Below are 16777 nucleotides of genomic sequence, written 5' to 3'. Positions count from 1 at the left end.
TTTCACTTAAAATTTGTTAAAATTCTTACAACATTTTAATATTTATCTAACACTGAATTTTCTTATAAAATTTACTAAAGCTCTTATAAGATTACTTAATTACTTATGTATTCCCTTTGGAGAACAGGGAAATAATAAAAGATAATGAATTCAATCATTGTTTAAGCCTTTTGGCAATCTTGTAAATGATTCAGTAATTACTAAAAATTCAGTAATTTTGAAGGACATCATCTGCTTAAAATTATTGAATTTTTTATAATGTTGTAATGATTTCTACAAAAATAGTATAAAATTCTTTACAATATGAATTATTGATTCTTTCACAAAACTATGGAAATTCTTACAAAATTTATAATTCTCTTACAAAGTTACTTATAACCTAGTAATGCATGTTTCTTAATATCTTACTTGGAGCTTATAAGAAGCTCGCTTTAAAGAGCTCACTAGAATTTCCCCTTGGAGTCGGGATGATTCAAATTTATGCAATATATATTTATTTATTTAATTTCGACTTAAGACCCAAAAAAATATAAGTATAATATTTTATCTAAATCTTTCATGATAAATGGTTAATTCAAATTTTTTTAGAATATAATTAGATTTGAATGTAATTATTTATAATTTCACGTATTTACATGTTTTGATAATCATTGCAATTAGTAAATCTCATGACTGTAATTGGATTACACTACTCAAATTCTTAAAGAGTGGGCAAGAATGGAATAATAACATGGATGTGATTGGTAAGAATTAAAATAATTCCATAAGCAATTACAGATAATTATACTAAAATTTTTCATGCATTTCTTTTGATAAAATGCCTACACTAAGAGTAACCCTTCACTCTCCAAAGTGGAAGATATTAGATGCTTTAGCGCATTTAAACTTTTAGGTTGTTACAAGAATAATGTCTAAGACTTAACAATTTTATTTTGACCAATTAACCATTTGACTAAATTACATATTATTTATATAACTAAATTACATAGAATACCTCATTCATCGTACCTATGATTTTTTTTGTTCTTAATTTGACACCAATAGTTTAATCCCATTCACCACTTTACCCCAAACTATTACAAAAAGTGATATGGCAATATTGGACCAATCAACACCGGAGATATAGCATAATATTTGTTAATAAACATAATTTTTCATTTGAATTTCCCCTTTATTTACATTTTAGTTCCAGGTAGATTGATCATCAAGGTGGTGGTCTGGGTCTATGGTTTTCAGTCAACAGTTTCATGATTGAATTGAGATTTTTCATTACCAAATAAAAATAATAGGTATTAAAAACTTAGCAGGATCTTCAACCTGACGTTAAATACTCAAAACTCATTCCATAACTCACCACTCAAACTCAAGTATCATCTTAATCAAGTTAAATTCGAGTAGCTTGTAAACATAAATATCTCATTTCCGATATAGTGTTACTCTTGATACAATAAAAAATTTTCATCACTTCAAATAATAATAATAATAATAATAATAATAAAGACTCAATTAGGTTGGCTGCCACTTGAGCCGGGTGTTAAAATACTCATATTCCATCGATAACTTGTTACTCAAGCTTGACCTTTGCCTTGATATTGACCAAGCATACTTCAAGTTTTTCTCAAATAGCTTGTAAACCAAGATAACAGAAATAAAAATACAAGAATTCATATTTGAATTGAGATTTTTCATTACTAAAAATAGTAAAAATACATATTAAAAATACTCGATTTGGTTGGCAAGCCACTTGAGCTGCGTGTTAAGATGCTCAATAACTCACCACTCATGCTTGAGTTTTGACTTGACAATGACTAAGCCGAATCTGAGTATGTCTCATTTTCGATCAAATATTACTCTTGACACAAAATATTTTTGTCCAGGCAATAGGTTAGCGATTGAAGTAAAGCAGCACATTGAACAGATCACTAAATTAATATTTTGCAAAGACACAACACTCTTTGTTGCTTTAGCACTCTACAGTCGTGAACTTACATGCATGGCAGCGAATAGTTTAGGCATGTACCTTCACTTCAATGCTTATAAGATGTTTTATCCCGAGCTCTACGAGACCCTGCAGAACTGGTACCTGAGGTATCGGACTTTGCCCTTCGATAAAACAGGACATATGCAGCAGCTGACTTTACATCTTCTTCATTTATAGGTGATATATGGCTGTCATCAAAGTTGTACCACTTATTCTCATCTAGAAGCTGCAAACAACAAAATCAGCATAAAACAGTATGATGAGATACATGTGCATCGACAACGATTGAAGCCAATTTATGTAACTACCTGTATTAGACATTCATGTTCGATGCACATTTGGACATGGTTACAAGGAAAAATTCAATACATGAAAAAAAAAACCCAGAAAATATTGAATATGCCTGAACTGGACACGTATCTTATATGACACACTCAGTCTAAATAACATAGATTTGTGTCTCAATATAAATCTAAACTCTAATTAAGAGGATTCAAATGTGATGAAAGCTAAGAGCCAGACCAAAAGAGCAGAAAAATAAATGGTCTTGACTGAAAAGTCATAAAAAAATGAAATGGATGCACCCCGAAGAGAAAAGCAAATAATGCACACTTCCATTTCAGTAAGGATATAGATGCTTCTAACTTACTTTGATGTGCGCGGTGTAGTGGCCACTGCCCATGCCACCATAATGGTTGGTCAAGGCGTAGAGTTCGTAGAGCTGAGAACGGGAACTCCTCTTGTCAGCTACATAATTGGTTAAGTCAAAATCATGAATAGGAAAGTTGACAAAAGTTTCTACTTTATGCTTCATTGACCGGCTATATGAGAATCTTTTTAGATGAATAACTAGAACCTCAGGAAGCCTCCACAGGTCAAGCTTTTTACTCGCTTGTCGTTGTTCCTTGCATTGAGGGCAGTACCTACATCAAATAACTCTGGTAATTCAAAATATTGCAGGAATGGAACCCAAGTTTTTCCTTAAGTACAACTTAGCACTAAAGATTGTTAAAACTGTCAAGCAAACAGCAAATATTTGCTCGAGCCATTCAAACTATGGTGTAACAGTTACCAAACAGAGAGTATGAATCTAGCAACCTGAAAACATTCCAAAGCCTTCAGAGTTGAGAACAAGAAGTAGTTATAAAAACACAAAACAATAATAGACATCTGCTCCCTATAATGTCTAGTTAATGGTGGATCCAAAGGGGGTCAAGAAGGGGCCCTGCCCCTTTTGTTAAAATGGAGCATTGTATTTTGGACCCTCACAAAAATTAGTAATTCAACTTAAGCCCTTTTAACAGAGTTTTTGGCTTAGACCCCTTAAAAAAATTATAATTTTATCCTGCCCCTCCTAACACAAATTCCTGGCTTCGACTGTATCTAGCCATTCCTTTTGCAAATTCACAAAGGTCTTCCACTAAATTTATGGAGATCGCAACAGACTACTAGGTTAAAACCAAAATAAGACAACAATTATCTTCTGGTTGAAGGGGACATTCTTTAATCTTCACAAGTGCTGCTCCAAAATAGCAAAGATGGTCTTCAAAAGATAGACTGAGGATGGACAAAGGTTTTGTTTTTGCTTTAGGTACTTTTTTTTATCTAAGATAAGGAATTAGAAATTACTTTTTTCCCCTTCTTGAATTTGGTGAAAGTAATAAATTATGTGCAAAGACCAATGTTGTCAAGGCACTAGAACTTCATATACATTTAAGCTTAAGAAATATGATACACTCTAAAACGTGGACTAGTTTATCTACAAAACATGCAATTTTTTCATTGGTCAAAGTGAATAATTTCCTTATGGTCCATGTTTGTTGTTGAATACTCAAATATTAAGAAGCATAGAGCATCAGCTATCCCTTTTTTACTAGTAAAGTGATGTCCAATGAAAAAAGTGGAAAATAGAAAGAAATTAAAGAGAACTTCATCAAGCAGATTTTATTTATGTTATTGCTCAAAAAAGCATACCTAGGTTTACCAGGTGTGCACATGATCAAATGAGCCTTGCCCAAAAGGGTCTGCGGCGCTTTACAGTCTAGTGCTAAGGGGCAAGGCGCAGGCAAACCCAGGCTCATGCTTTGCAGACATTGCAAAGACTTTCCTAAAATGGTTAAATAATATTTAACTAGTGCCTATAGCCACTCATGAGCCCATCCGAACAAATTATTAGGGATAAAGACAACACACCAATGGTTGACATATTTATTGTAGGCAGGAATACCACCTACCAAAGGATTATGAAAACACACAACACACCAATGGTTCACAAAATATTCATGTATATAAACAATGAGAAGAAACACTTCAGTACAAGAAAGAGAGAATAACTAACCACATATCTTCTGGCACCAATGGCTCCTCTCGTAAAAAGGCCTCCAGGCAAGTATACAAAGAAAGAGGTTCAGTACGAGCTTTCTTGGTAATAGGCCCATATTTAAAGACCTCAGGCAAGTTTTCAAGATAATTTATATTGTACTTCTCCAAAAGCTTTGATTTCCAATCAAGATACACAACTACATGTGACATAGCTGACAGATTAATAGCTTTCTCGTCTCCCGCAGACAGGTCAATACATGTCTTACTTTCATCGACCAACTGAAGTGGTAGTTTTGGTAAGACCTTATTTATAGAAGTTGATGCACGGTTAGTATCCACTTCACCAGAACCATGATCAGATGGATCCCTTGCCATGCCCGAGGTGCTTGGATCTGAATCATCAGAATATTCTATACCCTCTTTCAGCAGCGGTGTAAGCATTGTCTGAACAATTGTCTGAATAACACCACTTCTTATTACATCATCACACGAGAGAGATGAAACAAGAGGAGTTCCAAAAGGTTTCCATCTTTGAGCATCGCTAGTTTCCCTGTACAACAATACAACAATAATGTAGTATTGCTTTAGAAACAACTCGATGCCAAGGAACTCTCTTAGCTTCGAAGCAAGAATATTAAAGCAGAAACGGCATTTACCATCATGAAATTAGTCAAGAATTAAAATCTTTCTATCTATCTATCTATCTATATATATAAATATATATAGAGAGAGAGAGAGAGACTAAACTGTTAAAATAACAAATATAATCAAGCATTATAAAACCATTTAAATAGGAAAAAAACTACAACCTTAATAGCATTGAAGTCAACCGCTTCAGATGCCAATCTAGCAGTTAAAATAACTAACTAAAACCACTTCCAGTTCGACTGGCAGCCAATGGTAAACCTTTTGGTGCCATGCTTACATCCAAACATTGCTATGTAAAGAAAAGTACGAGGGTAGCCAAATATTACATACTGTTCTTGACGGCGATGTATCAACTGAAGCAAAACATTGCCCTTTGCTGACTTTTGAATCTTGTATGCAGCAAGATGATCATCATCTTTGATTGTGGACAATGATACAAAAGAATCATCTAAAAACCTATGAATCAAATGATTCCGTATCTGCAAGAAATAATTTCACACAGCTTAGCAAAATTTTAGCACACATGTAATTCCATGAACAGGAAATCAGAATGCTTAACAGAACATGCCTCAACAAGCTTAATCTCCTCAGTCTGCTTCAAGGAACAACAATTGCTAACTGCTTGGATCAGGTCCCTGTAACGCCCCTGCTTCGGAACAGTTATGGTGCATGTTGATGGTAGAGCACTTCCATCACAAGTAAAAATTGTTATTGTCATAGACCGAGTAGTGGCGAATTGCAGTGGCAAGGAAAGGTACATGAAGGGATCAAATGTTACAGAAACTTTATTGCACACTGGACAAACAAGTGTTGATTTGTATTGACCCTACACAATGGAGTAGACATTTATCAGATGCATAATAATGACAGTAAAAATGAATACGACATAACATTTTTTACAAGTTCAGCTTAGTCTATTTACATATGATAACCATAGGACTAAGATAAAAAATTACAGAGTTGATTTAAAAATTAATTCACATAGCTTTTATGATATTCACCCATTCTTGCTAAACAGTAACATAAAATCAGTAACAAAGCAATAACAGACGGAACCACAATTATGATTGATTAAAAGTTACTTTATCAGAAAATTAAATAAAACAAAAGAAAAAGCCCTAAGATTTTATAGAAGATAAATTTGCATCCACATGTATAAAAATTGTAGTCTTTTCTACTGAAGTTCATACTGGACCATTAGCACTAGGGGTCCGCATCACTATGGTATTTCTATTGTGAGACAACTTCTAGTTGGGGATTTTCCAGCACTATGGATCTTGTAATTGTGTGAAGCAATAAACTTCTAAAAGTAAATTGTAGAAAACATAAAACTATGAAGCCTAGAATTTCCTTTTCTTCTGTTTACTAGATTTCTGCAACTTTCATTAAGAAGTTATATCTACCATCCGTTTAAATTAAGCAACTCAAAATTCAGCTCACAGATATGAAAAATAATTTCCTGTATGTTTCTTCTAATTATTGTTCTCATCTCGGAGTCATCTAAAAGTTGTAATAGAGAAAAATTCCTAAACACCAAACTCCATTGCAGCCACTACTCACACCACTGCAGACTCACATCCCACTGCCCATAATACAACCACCAAATCATCCTCTCCATTGACATCCTTCTCTCTAGCCTCCATACTTGAGCTTTAGTCAAGCCAAAAAGCAAAACTCAATGGTCATGCTTGAGAGAAACAGAGAGAGGGAGCAGGAAATAGATTTGCTGGAAACATCACCAGACAAAATGGAGAGAAAGTGACTTATAAAGAATTGGGTGTTACAGAACTTGATAGAGAACAAACAAGGTAGCATCAATCATGAAAACAGATGGTAGACTTGAAATGTAATCGGGATGTTAGAACACAGCAATATGTTATTTTCTCTTGCAGTCCTAAGTCCTTTCTTTTTGGCCATAATACCATAACCCTTTGTTGATTAGCTTGAAGAATGAAGCATTTGGGAAATTTGACATCGTGGGGTCATACTTCAACTGTGTACTTTAGACCTTTAAAACATCCACTTCAAATGCTTTATGCTTCATTTGGTTACTAATGTAATAATACTAGAAAATTTTTTATATAATACATGTCTTAAAATAGTTAAAGATAAAATAAAAAATAGTTAATACAAACTTAAACTTGAAATTAGAAGGATGAGTGATACTTCTGTAAAAAATAAAGGCTAAATTTGCTATTAGTCCTTGTACTTTACAAAAGTTGTGGATTTAGTCCTTATACTTTAATTTGGTCATTTTTAGTCATTGTACTTTTCAAATTTTAAAATTTGAGCCCTCACCAAACGATAACTATTACCAATTGAAATTAGTTAAATGCTAACTCATATACTAAGACTCCCTTTGGGTAGAGAGTGGGATTAAAAACAGCGATGGCTGTGAGATTAGTTATTTGTAACGGTAAGATTAAAACTTGAAGTGGGATATGTGTTTAAATTCAAACGCAACGGTGGCAGTGAGATGAGAATAGAAAATGACAATTAAGGACATTACTCAAAAGATGTATCATTACATTATTTTTATATATTTTTAACAATTTAAATTATAAAATATTTTATTTAAATATTTTAATTAATCAACTATTTATATCATAAATCTATTTATTATTTTAAATAAACCTTAAACTTTTAAATAAAAGAATTTAAAATAAATTAACTAGAGGAAAAAAATTAAACACAATTAATTTATGATATGTTTAAAAAGACAAATGAAATTAACATGGTTCAAAGTTAGAAAATAAAATAAAATAAATTGAACGTTAAAACAATAATTTCAAGAGTCCCACCGGAGGTTCAGTTATCAACTGGACCTCTTCCCCTCCAATTAAAAATCAGGGATCAGCGAAAAATAAGCATACATCCAAACAAAAATTTCAGGGCGTTTGAAATTAAGTAAATTGTTTGTGTTAAACTCTGCTTCATTGATGGTATGGTGAATCCAAAGGCACCCTAAGACATGTTGAAAAAATAATACTTATACCCAATGTAACATCTACTATTTTTCCTAAGTCAAACCAGGTAATTGCATTTTAAAAATTTGAAGTCCTAATTGGAAATGAGATCATTCTTAAGAGTGAAACATCCAAAGGCAACCTAAGTGGCTATCTAGATCCTAGATTTCTGTACTTAGCTTCAAATCAATTCAAACCCTAATTATTCAGGGAATTTCTCTACCTGCTTTGCCGTCAAGTTTCCCTAAAAACAGACCTCACACCCTAATCACCCAGCTATTGGACATCAACTCAAGTATATTTTTTTAATTTGCACCATTCTTTATTATCACAGCTTTGAAATGCATGTAAAACATTACATGGATAAATTTGAAATCAGAATACTTCCAATAAGTGCAACCTTGATAAGAGTTCTTATAAATGATTTCAAAGTTACAGTTCACCAGTCCTATGGAAATTATATATCCTATAAATGAAGTCATGAACCATATAAACTACTAAATAATTTGATACCAGACAAAGAAAAAAACAAGAAAAAAGATAGACAATTTTTTAATTGGCATAATGGCATAAAAGGAACAGATAATTAAGCATTCAAGAAAAAGCAATTCTAGAAGGTATGGTTTTATAATTCCATTTCTTAAAAGCTTAGGAAACAGGATGCAAGAACTAAATTTCAGCACTTTGAAAGTACACAATCACAAAAACGAAATTCTTCCCATTTCTTGTTGTTGTTGATTGGGTCATGGGGGTGAGGGGTATTGGAAGGTCCTTAACTCTTACATCTATCAAGAAATGATAAAGTTATTCAAAAACAAAAACTTTTAGAGAAATAATAAGGCTCACTAACATAAACTATTCACATGTTTCATTTTAAAATTCTTGAAGTAAATTGGTCATCATCGGGGCAAATCTCCAATTCTTCTAAGTTAATGAAACTTGGTATCCAACGAGTTAAGTGCATCAAAAACTTTACAACCAAACATTCTCAACAGAGATTAAAAGTAGAGTTCAAAACATCATCAAAACAAATTATATCTTGCATCATCATATATCCTCTTCGAGGACAATACTAAAGAAAGTGCAGTCTTAAATCTCCAGATAAACATCCATGTTATGAGATTTACCATTAACATGCAAGACACCACCGCAACTGTTAGGCGTATCAACATTAAAATGTAGAAGACATGTTCTTACCTGGCACACATCAACAATTATCGAATCATTACGAGCAATATGATTTGCCCAATACTCATCAGCAACTTCTTCATCTGGGCGGCCATCTGCATCTCTAGAGTTTACATAAGGTTTGTGTTTGACACGGTTCAGATCTTCATGAAGACCATCAAGCAGAAATGCTAAAAGCTCCTGGGGAAAAATAATTTTAAATGAATAAGCCTGTAGAACTATACGCAAAGCAAGGAATAGCAAGACTTTAATATTAATTACAAACCTGAGAGTCATGTTGATTGTATCCACTAAATTGGGGGGCAAAGCGGGCAAGCTTTGCTTTAAAAGGCCGAGGGGCAACTGGAGTTCGCCCAGGTGCCCACAGCTTTCTTAGCAACTCACCAAATGCTAGAGCAAGTTCACCCTACACAAGAAGAGATCAGCTTAACATATTAGTTATACAACCGAACTCAACTCTCAAAAAAATGCACAAGATTCGAATAACAAATAGCCCACTAACATCAAAGTTGAGACATATCAGCAAAATGAGAATGCACCTATATTCCAAAATTCTAACTAAATATTATTTTCTATCGTGTGTGATAAAGAGAGGAATAATACAAAAGGACAATTCCATAAAATAACACAGTCAACCTTCTTTTGGGGGCCCATAACGAGTTCATAAAGCAGGCATTCGATCATATTTAATCCTAGAACATTACACTTCAAATAGCTACTACATACTATCTCTGTAATCAGTATACGGGACAAAATGTTTTTAGCAGTTAGGTTAGATGCCTACAAATATGTGCCATGTTCATTTCAGCACAAAGTGATCATAACGACCTGCAATAACCACTTTAGAATAAACCACATGGAAAAAAGCATGGTAAGCTCAAATAATCAGTAGAAGTGACGCAATCCTTAGAGAGGAGCATGCCCTAGATTTCAGGGAGTACCCTTTTCAAAAGGAGAAAGAACCCCTCAATAGCAAACAAAGAGTGGTTCCAAGAACTTCACAATCAAACTACAAAAAGGACACTAAAGAATACCCATATAGAGGATATGAAAATTGAAGGAAAGCTAGAGCTAGAGACCAATAATGACTTAGGATAATCCTTGACCTTTATAATACATTATACAGTAGAAAATTCAATGGGCATTTGATTTTAAATTTATTAGATATAACAAGTACAAACACACACAAACATCTTGAACTAGTATTTATCTGTGTGTTTACATCCTTTTCTTTTTCCATTTTAGAAATTAGAGCCTTGCTTTCTTAAGCACAAACTCTTTTTACACATTCTTGTAACTTATGCCCTTGACTGAATTGGATCCAATCTAGAACAAGCACAGTCCTCATAAGAAAAATGTTAGCTAGAAAATTGGGTTACAGCAACCTACGAACATTACCAAAATATGCATGCTATACACCTACTAATAATGGGCTATAGATAGGTTATGGCATTGACACACAAGTGTCATACTCAAAAACATCTATGATCTAGACAATGCACTTGGCTCTACATGCTCACAATCTAATAATGTGCATAGAGGCTCTGAAAAGAGTACGTGTGCATTTAACTATATTAACCATAGATCATGCAGAATCTATGTAGATGATTACATGTAAACTCATCATCAAAAATGTATGGCACCAACAAGTTCTTTCCGCAAGAATGTTCTCTTGTCTCATCCATACAAGTAACAAGAACGAAGAAAACGTAGTTCTTTTCAAGTGTTTTAAAACACCAATTCTTGACATGTTAAGTTTTAGTTAGAAGCTAGCAGTGTGCTTGAAAGTGAAGATCCACATATAAAATTTGCTTGATGCATATACCTTTTACACAAACAAGTACCACTAGACCTAATAATGCACCCAAAAAAAAAGATTAAAGGAAGGGGGAAAACACTGTATTACACTATTCACAAGTGAAAACTTCTCCAAGGAATCATGACTATGAAAGGATAGTTCAAAACCACATCTATTTTTGAGGGTTAGAAACTTACAACCATGCCCAAAGGGTTTTGCCAATTTATCTCCTGATGATAGTCTTCCCGAAAGTATCTAGCAAACTCTGGTGTATGAACAAGGCACTGTATTGCACTATTCATGAAGCAAGTATTCCCAAGATTCAACAGCCCAGTTAAACCACCAAAAGTGCCCCTAGTACTAACACCACTGTTCCCAAAATTGTTATCCGATTCTTTACTAGGATAGCCCAAGGTTTGATTTTGCAATTGCTCTGCACTATAGCCTTTGGATGCAATCTTGTTTGCAGACAGACCTCCTGCAATTGATAAGCTTGATTTAGACGGCTCTAGAAGAACAGAAGTGGCTTCCTTATCTGCAAATCCGTTGTCTATAATACTTGTACCATCGGTTACTACAGTATCATTAACATTGTTAAGAACCTCGACCAGAATCTGTTTAAATTGATGAAAAGAAAATAATAGGTTAGAACAAAAATTGATTGATAACTAATGCTAAAACAAGAAAAATCCCTAAATGCACATCCATTTCTGTACTTCCAATATGTTTTTTTTTCTCAGCTCTATCCAATATGTATCTGCATATTCATGTCCCTAAGAAATGTGAGCATACATATTATTTGTGCATGGATATAAAGAGAAGAAAATGTTTTTACCAGTCGAGTTAAAAGGCGCTTTTTTTAATAAATAAAATACACACATAATTTTGTACGTCACTGAGACAGATATTGCCGAAGGAAATAGATGACAACCAAAAGGGTGGAATGTGGATACGCATATATGAAGTAGATAATTGTTATTATTCTGTGGTCACCAAGAAAACATATCAAAGAGGCTATCCACCTTAGGCTGTAGACAAATACCACAGCAGGAAAGGACACAAACAGCAAACCCTTCATATTAAAGGATGGTAACATGCAGGAGAATCATTGATTTTGAAATAATTTCTCATTGCTTTTAGCATAGTTGACAGAAATCTTAATCAAGTAACATATTAATAAAATTATGAAACTTTTTTACTCAAACTTCTATCCATTTTACAGTTGTACAATGGGCAGAAGCATAAGATGCAGGATCCAATTTCAGACGCTGAACTGGTTTCTTTATAACAGACACACTAATCATAATAAGTGTTGCAACAAAAAAGACCCACATCCTGATCCATCTGTATGTTGGCATCATCAAGAGTTTTATCCATGTCATTCATCAAAGCATGCTTCCGATGACCGTAATAGTCCCAAATACAAACCTGAAAATATAAGGAAACAGAAACAGTAAATAACTTGAAATGAAAAGAGAAATTTGAGGAAAACAAAAAACAGAAAAGGAAATAATCTTGCATCTGAAATTACTTGCTCCAAGTTGAGATGAAAAATCTCACAGGCTCGTCGGTGAAGCTCACCTATGGTTTCCTGTCCAAGATAATTCAATCTTCAGAAATCAGTTACTATAAAAAAAAGTACAAAGAGAGCAGCACAGCTGACATAAATAAACCAAGTTTCAAATTTTACCTTCTTACTTATTCTTATAGTAGAGCGATCGCCTTTTGGTGTCACAAGAAGCTGCAAACGCAGTGGATAAACCTCCACAGCAAACTCTGTCTGAGAAAGACCTGAATTAATTACTTTTCGTGACAATGCTGGACCACCACCATACCTGAAAACATATGTGCTTAATTGATTACTCAATACATAAGAAAATGTACAGTACAACTTTCATAAATTAGAATACATATATATATAGCAATACCAAGGACAGTGAAAATTAGATTTATTTCCACAATTATGTCCTATATAAATATACTATACAATAATAGTATATACAATCCAAAAGTTTCAATGACAGATCATTTTGTGATATCCAAGTTGTCCAAATTCAGATGAATGGAAAGAATGATGGTTGAGAGGATTTTGGTGTATTGCATGTATCTGCTTAATCCTTAACCCCGTACCAAAACTTTGACCTATCCACACAAATAAACACACCTAAAACATACAATTAATCAAGGGTTCCAGAAAAGTTTCTGCTTGGTTGACAACAAGAAAATATAAAATGACAAGAATAAGTGGACACAGGAATGTATAAATTTGTCTAACAAATGCATTAATCAACTTGAACCTTGGATATGAAGTTAAGTCATAGGTTCAGAACCTCTGTATAGCTAGGTATACTAACAATTTCTCATGTACGAAAGAATATATTGGAACTCCAAAAATGATGAAAAGTTCAAAGTTTTCTTATGCATAGGTACCTCATAATAAGAATGTATAAATGAAAACACATCATTTTAGCATCAAAAAATGATGTTTTATGAAAATTACGGCTACAGATACTCCTCAAGAGCCAAGACAACCATCCAAAGCTGTCTTTGGTATCTATAACAACAAACTTGGGGCAAAAACAGTGCATAAATGAACCTTTTTTGTAATTGACGCTTCACCTTAGTTGCTAAAACCAGGGCATCCAGCACAGAGAAATTTGCTTAGCTTAGTGCTGAAGCTGATATGAATCCATAAAATGATCATTATCTTGTAAAGCATTAGAGCTTAAGAACTCCACAAACAGATTCATATACTTATCACAATTCCAGGGAGCTTGTCTAGCTCAATGTCAATTTTAATTCACAAAAATGTTCATTATCTATACCTACAATTAAGGTTGAAACCTCCACGGGCCTGTCTAAATACTTTGAACATGAAATTTAATAGTTAACAAGGATTTCAATATAGCATCATTCCATTCTTAACTTGATACAACTTGCCTACAGAGACTTACCAATAAGTTTTCTACATGCAAATAATTCTTACAGAACCCAAAATATTCCAAATTATCCAACTAACCATGAATAAAGTAGGTTCCAAACTTGTTGAGGGAGCAAAACATAGTCACGGCCTTCTAATAAAGTATCATGAATCTCCACACCATCATCAGAGTTCGCGTCCTCCGCCGGCCCATCAGATATTAAATCAGAATTATCAATTCCAGAAGGCCTTTTTGAAATACCCACACCATTTGAATCTGAGTTCCCTGACAAAGAAGAGCTTCCTTCATTGTTGTTGCTGTTGTTAGGCTGCTGATCCTGGTTCACATAATCAATCCAATGTTGCCACCATCTATTTTTCAAAAAAAAAAAATAAGAGAGAGAGAGAGAGAGAGAGAAAGTTAACAAAATAGTAAAAATAGCTTAAAAATGAAGTCATAAGAAGAAATTCGAGGAAAAAAAACAAAAGGATATTAACTTTTGAGTGATGAGGAAAAAAGAATCGCCTTCTTTGGTGTTAGCTTCAGCAGTAAGGGCAATGTCTCTAATTAAAACCCTCTCTTCTTCGGGACTCAGTTCTTTAGCCGCCTTCTCGGTCGCCATGGCTATCCCCGTCGCTGCCGCCGACGCCGTCTCCACCTCCGTCATCACTGTCTAGTATTTATCAATTCGCACAGCAGATCTTCAATTATTTAGCGAAAATTTTCAAATTTCAGACTGTGGGGTTAGCCCCCTACCACCCAACGAACAAACCTCTGTTTTTTTCTTTTTGTTCTAAGCCGAAGAACTGGTTTTTCTTTTTCCCCCTTAGCTTAAACTGCCTGAACTTCGAATATAAACCGGGCATTTTTTTCTCTTTCCCCCTTAAATATGTTCCTCTATTTACCTGTCTAAAATATTCGGCCCGGTCCAACTAAACCTGTAGAAGAATTTTTATTGCAAGGCTTCAAGCCCAACTAAATTATTTCAGTTCAAAGAAGGTATCCCAACTTTGGGCCAGCTTATTTTTTTGAAAAATAGATTTATTATTTCACCTTTTTATTTGTAAAAAAATTTAATGTGTATACAATTTTTATTATTTTTTCGAATTTTATTATAAACAAAGTTAAAAGATGGACACTTGGGCTCCACATATTCTTCCTCGACCGATTTGAACTTCGAATTGTTGCCAGTTGATCGGGTGTCTACCTTCTTCAGAAATAACTTAAATTCAATTCAGAATAAATTTTTTATTATTTTTAATAACCAAATAAAATGGGTCATCCATTCCTATTTTATTTATATGAAATTATTATTTATTTTTTAAGTTACAAGTGGATGGTGAAACCTAAATCATAATAAAATATAGATTAAGAATTCACATATCATTTACATAAAGTGAGGCTCGGACCTAAAAACCCTAAATTCTAAGAACCCCAAATTCTCATAACCTTAATCATGTCATTAAGCCAAGGCCTTATCGACTATTTTAATTGTTTTTTTAGCATTGTGTTAATGTCATGCATGATATCATCAAGTCTATAGTCTTCTAAAGTCTTCTCAAATAATATGTAGGTCATATCCGGGTTTTTTATGGCCTAGGTCAGTGTTAATGTTGAGTTGATTATCAATTGTAAGTTAAGTTGCATCCATAGTAACAACTAGAAGAGTAAAATAGTAAAGATGGATACAAAAATTAGTTACATAATTCGAAATTCTTTCTTACTTTGGCTTTACCTAAAGAGTAATGTATTGTTAATCAATAGTATAGGCCATGATTTATTCTCAACTCACTCATCAAGTTTCAAACCTCACTCTTATACTTCAACTAAGATCACTCTCCTTCAAAAGCTTTCTCCTTAAAACTTTAATTACGAACTGAACATGAAAAACAAATTGTTTGCAATCAATTTGCACTTAATACAAGTTCCTCCAACGATAAAAAATGTGCTCTCCCTAATTCATTTATAAACACACAAACAAGTCCTTTTTTTTAAATAAACAGTTGTAGGCTTGAAATTGTAACACCCCTTACCCGAGACCGTCGCCGGAATCGAGTACAAGATGTCATCCAATTTAACTTACCAATTCGGAGCATAAAAATTTGCTTTTAAAATTAAATTTACTATTCACAACAAAACTGTCCACCTGCATGACTGTCACTAATTTAATTATAGCTCGTGTTACAGAACTCGAAATTTAAATCCGTAAATTTTCCCTGAAACTAGACTCATATTCCCACTTACCATATAATTTTAAGAATTTTTTACTTAGCCAATTAGTACAGTTTATTCATTAAAGTATCCCCTGTTTCACAGCTCGATAGATCTGACCTCTTGCCACTAAAAATCAATTATCTCATTGTACAGAATTCATATAAGGTTATAGTCTATTTATTTTGAAAATAGACTCACTAAGGAATCTACACATATAAATTATGACCTATAATTATTTCTATACAATTTATAATGATTTTCTAAAGTCAGAACAGGGGACTTCAAAAACCATTCTGACCCTGTCTCACTAAAATTCAAATATCTCAAAATATAAAATTCATTTGCCTACACCGTTTCTTTCATGTAAAAATAGACTTGATAAGATTTAATTCTATATATCATTCACCCTCTAATTCCATTTCTACTATTTATGGTGATTTTTCACATTCACGTCACTGCTGTTGTCAAAGAAACTGCTTCTTTGAATTAGTTACCATTTAAACATACATAACACCAAAACATATTCTTTAATAACTACTTCAATAGCTAACATTAGCCATATCATTTGAACATGCTCAAAATGATTAAGACTCTATACATGCCATAGTTTAAACATTTTGAAAAGCACATAATACCGAGATGGCTATGATAGTGTGATACGAGCTCCGACGGTCCACTATTCGATCAAGTTCAAATCACTATAAAACAAAGGAAAGAAAGAGATGTGTAAGCTATAAAT

The 16777-nt window shown here is 33.4% G+C and overlaps 1 protein-coding gene across 3 annotated transcripts; it reads right to left on the bottom strand.

The window, feature by feature from the left end:
• Positions 1-1667: 1667 nt before the first annotated feature.
• On the bottom strand, positions 1668-14684 carry LOC107915743 (ubiquitin carboxyl-terminal hydrolase 5). Of its 3 annotated transcripts, XR_001689268.2 has the most exons (14): positions 14322-14672; positions 13923-14195; positions 12594-12738; positions 12423-12494; positions 12236-12331; positions 11101-11517; positions 9371-9511; positions 9115-9285; positions 5520-5777; positions 5282-5430; positions 4320-4853; positions 2838-2904; positions 2631-2728; positions 2134-2207 (listed from the first exon to the last, which is right to left on the bottom strand). XR_001689268.2 is itself a non-coding variant. In XM_016844881.2 (13 exons), exons 1-13 carry the CDS (start codon positions 14489-14491, stop codon positions 2028-2030), a joined length of 2880 nt encoding a protein of 959 aa, XP_016700370.1. In that variant the 5' UTR covers positions 14492-14684; the 3' UTR covers positions 1668-2027. The 3 variants fall into 3 exon arrangements, 2 of the variants coding, with proteins under 2 accessions (XP_016700370.1, XP_016700371.1); XM_016844881.2 differs by having other exon boundaries at positions 1668-2207; positions 2631-2904; positions 14322-14684; XM_016844882.2 differs by having other exon boundaries at positions 1668-2207; positions 2631-2904; positions 12435-12494; positions 14322-14684.
• Positions 14685-16777: the final 2093 nt, after the last annotated feature.

This window comes from Gossypium hirsutum, chromosome D10 (genome assembly GCF_007990345.1).
Source record: "Gossypium hirsutum isolate 1008001.06 chromosome D10, Gossypium_hirsutum_v2.1, whole genome shotgun sequence".
Taxonomy (NCBI): domain Eukaryota; kingdom Viridiplantae; phylum Streptophyta; class Magnoliopsida; order Malvales; family Malvaceae; genus Gossypium; species Gossypium hirsutum.
Note: the sequence above shows the minus strand (reverse complement) of the source record. Positions and strands in the feature narration are given on the sequence as shown.

Coding starts and splice junctions, on each gene's coding strand:
- LOC107915743 (XM_016844881.2), bottom strand. CDS start 14,491: ATGACGGAGGTGGAGACGGCGTCGGCGGCAGCGACGGGGATAGCCATG. Junction 12,495..12,593: donor CTATAAGAATAAGTAAGAAG/GTAAAATTTGAA, acceptor TATCTTGGACAG/GAAACCATAGGTGAGCTTCA. Junction 2,208..2,630: donor ACTACACCGCGCACATCAAA/GTAAGTTAGAAG, acceptor TGTTGTTTGCAG/CTTCTAGATGAGAATAAGTG.